This window comes from Asparagus officinalis, chromosome 10 (genome assembly GCF_001876935.1).
Source record: "Asparagus officinalis chromosome 10, Aspof.V1, whole genome shotgun sequence".
NCBI lineage: Eukaryota > Viridiplantae > Streptophyta > Magnoliopsida > Asparagales > Asparagaceae > Asparagus > Asparagus officinalis.
Window position 1 is genome coordinate 4,178,276 of NC_033803.1, and position 1,792 is coordinate 4,180,067.

At 32.9% G+C, this 1,792-nt stretch overlaps 1 protein-coding gene across 1 annotated transcript in view; it reads right to left on the reverse strand.

The window, feature by feature from the left end:
• Positions 1–1,578, reverse strand: part of LOC109825511 — a 12,903-nt gene extending 11,325 nt beyond the window's left edge. The window contains exon 1 of the mRNA XM_020392364.1: positions 1,492–1,578. Coding sequence (XP_020247953.1) covers positions 1,492–1,578 — 87 coding nt within the window. The remainder of the gene's footprint in view (positions 1–1,491) is intronic.

Consider the following 1,792-nt stretch of genomic DNA (forward strand, 5'->3'; position numbering starts at 1 on the left):
TAATAGTTCTACAACCCATATGTGAGTGCCATATCGAGGTTCCCGGATAATAATTATATGTTTGCATGATAAAGAGCACTGACATGCTAATTAAAAATAATTTCAGATATGTTCGCAAAATATAATTAAAAATCTATGAATGCAAAGTGGCTATGTTGTACTCAACTGTTTTTCTAGTTCTATTTTGTATGAAGTGATAGGAGTCTAATAGTTCTACAACCCATATGTGAGTGCCATATCGAGGTTCCCGGATAATAATTATATGTTTGCATGATAAAGAGCACTGACATGCTAATTAAAAATAATTTCAGATATGTTCGCAAAATATAATTAAAAATCTATGAATGCAAAGTGGCTATGTTGTACTCAACTGTTTTTCTAGTTCTATTTTGTATGAAGTGATAGGAGTCGTCTAGTAACTTTTGTTAGTTGTCATTATAACGTTACTAAGAATATGTCCTGACAACTAAAAAAATATATTAGAATATTATTTTCTTACAGTTAATGGTATTAAAGTGCTACTTTATTATAACTTATGATCTTTTAAGGGTAAATATGGTGAAACAATAGGGTATTTAAGTGCCCTTTTCCTCAAAACTTTGCGATATTAAAGTGCTGGTTTATTATAACTTCCGTTATTAAAATGCTAATTTTTATAACTTAGGATATTTAAGTATAAAGATAGCGAACTAGTAACGCATTTGAGTGCTCATATTTAGTCTAAGAGCATCTCCAACAGCTTCCTCATTTTATTGATATTCTTATTTTTGAAGAATTTTGGGTTTTTTTTGGTCCAACTGATTCCCCATCCTATACACCAAAATAGGGATGAATGAGAAAAAATGGAGTCTTCCCCAAATCTGGAGCATTTTTCAAATATTTGGGAAAAACTTTGGCCTAAATGTAGCACGTTCTTCAAAACGAGATGAAGGAGAAAATAAATATAAAACAAAATCTGTAATTACAAAAAAAACTATGGGAGCAGTTCTAATGCATAAGAGCATCCCAAAATAGGGACGTAGAATATTTTTATTATTATAATAAATACAAGATTCTTTAAAATAGGGAAATTGTTGGAGCTGGAGCAAAAATAATTTGGAGAATATGTCTTTTGCTTCACTATTTTGAAGAAATTTTTTGGAAAAACTGTTGGAGATGCTCTAAAGTCCTTCAAGTTTTATGCTTTTGAACATTAAAACCAGGGGGGGTTGGCTTTTATTAAAACCCATAATAATTGTTCAGATTTCACCCCACAGAATTCATGGGTAGCAGCTACTAGGGCGTTGAAACTAGCAACTAGCAACTAGCAACTTGTATAATACTCACAATCGCACTTCGAGGAATGGCAAAGTCGAAGAGAAACTAAATATCTACAACGTATACGAGCCCTGCTATTGAAAATAGGCAAGTGTTTAACTAAATGTTATTAAAAGAATCATAAAATTCCCATCGAGCTACATATATTATATGGTTTTTAAATATTGGGCTTACTGGAGCTGGAGCCGAGCAACTGGCAACCGAGTTTGGGCCGAATATTGGGGCTTTCATTTCTGTATCCATGCTTAGGCCTCTCCCCATCTAAGCCTAATTTGGAAAAGAGGTAAAATAATTATATATATATATAGAGAGAGAGATTAATGAGTATCGTTGTCAAGGAGGGGGATTCCCTCATTGACAATGACATGGCACAATCTCACAATATGGAATTCTCTCTCCTACTTTATTCTCTCTTCTTCACATTGTGGGGATTGTGTCACATCATTGTAAATGAGAAAAATCTCCTCATTGTCAA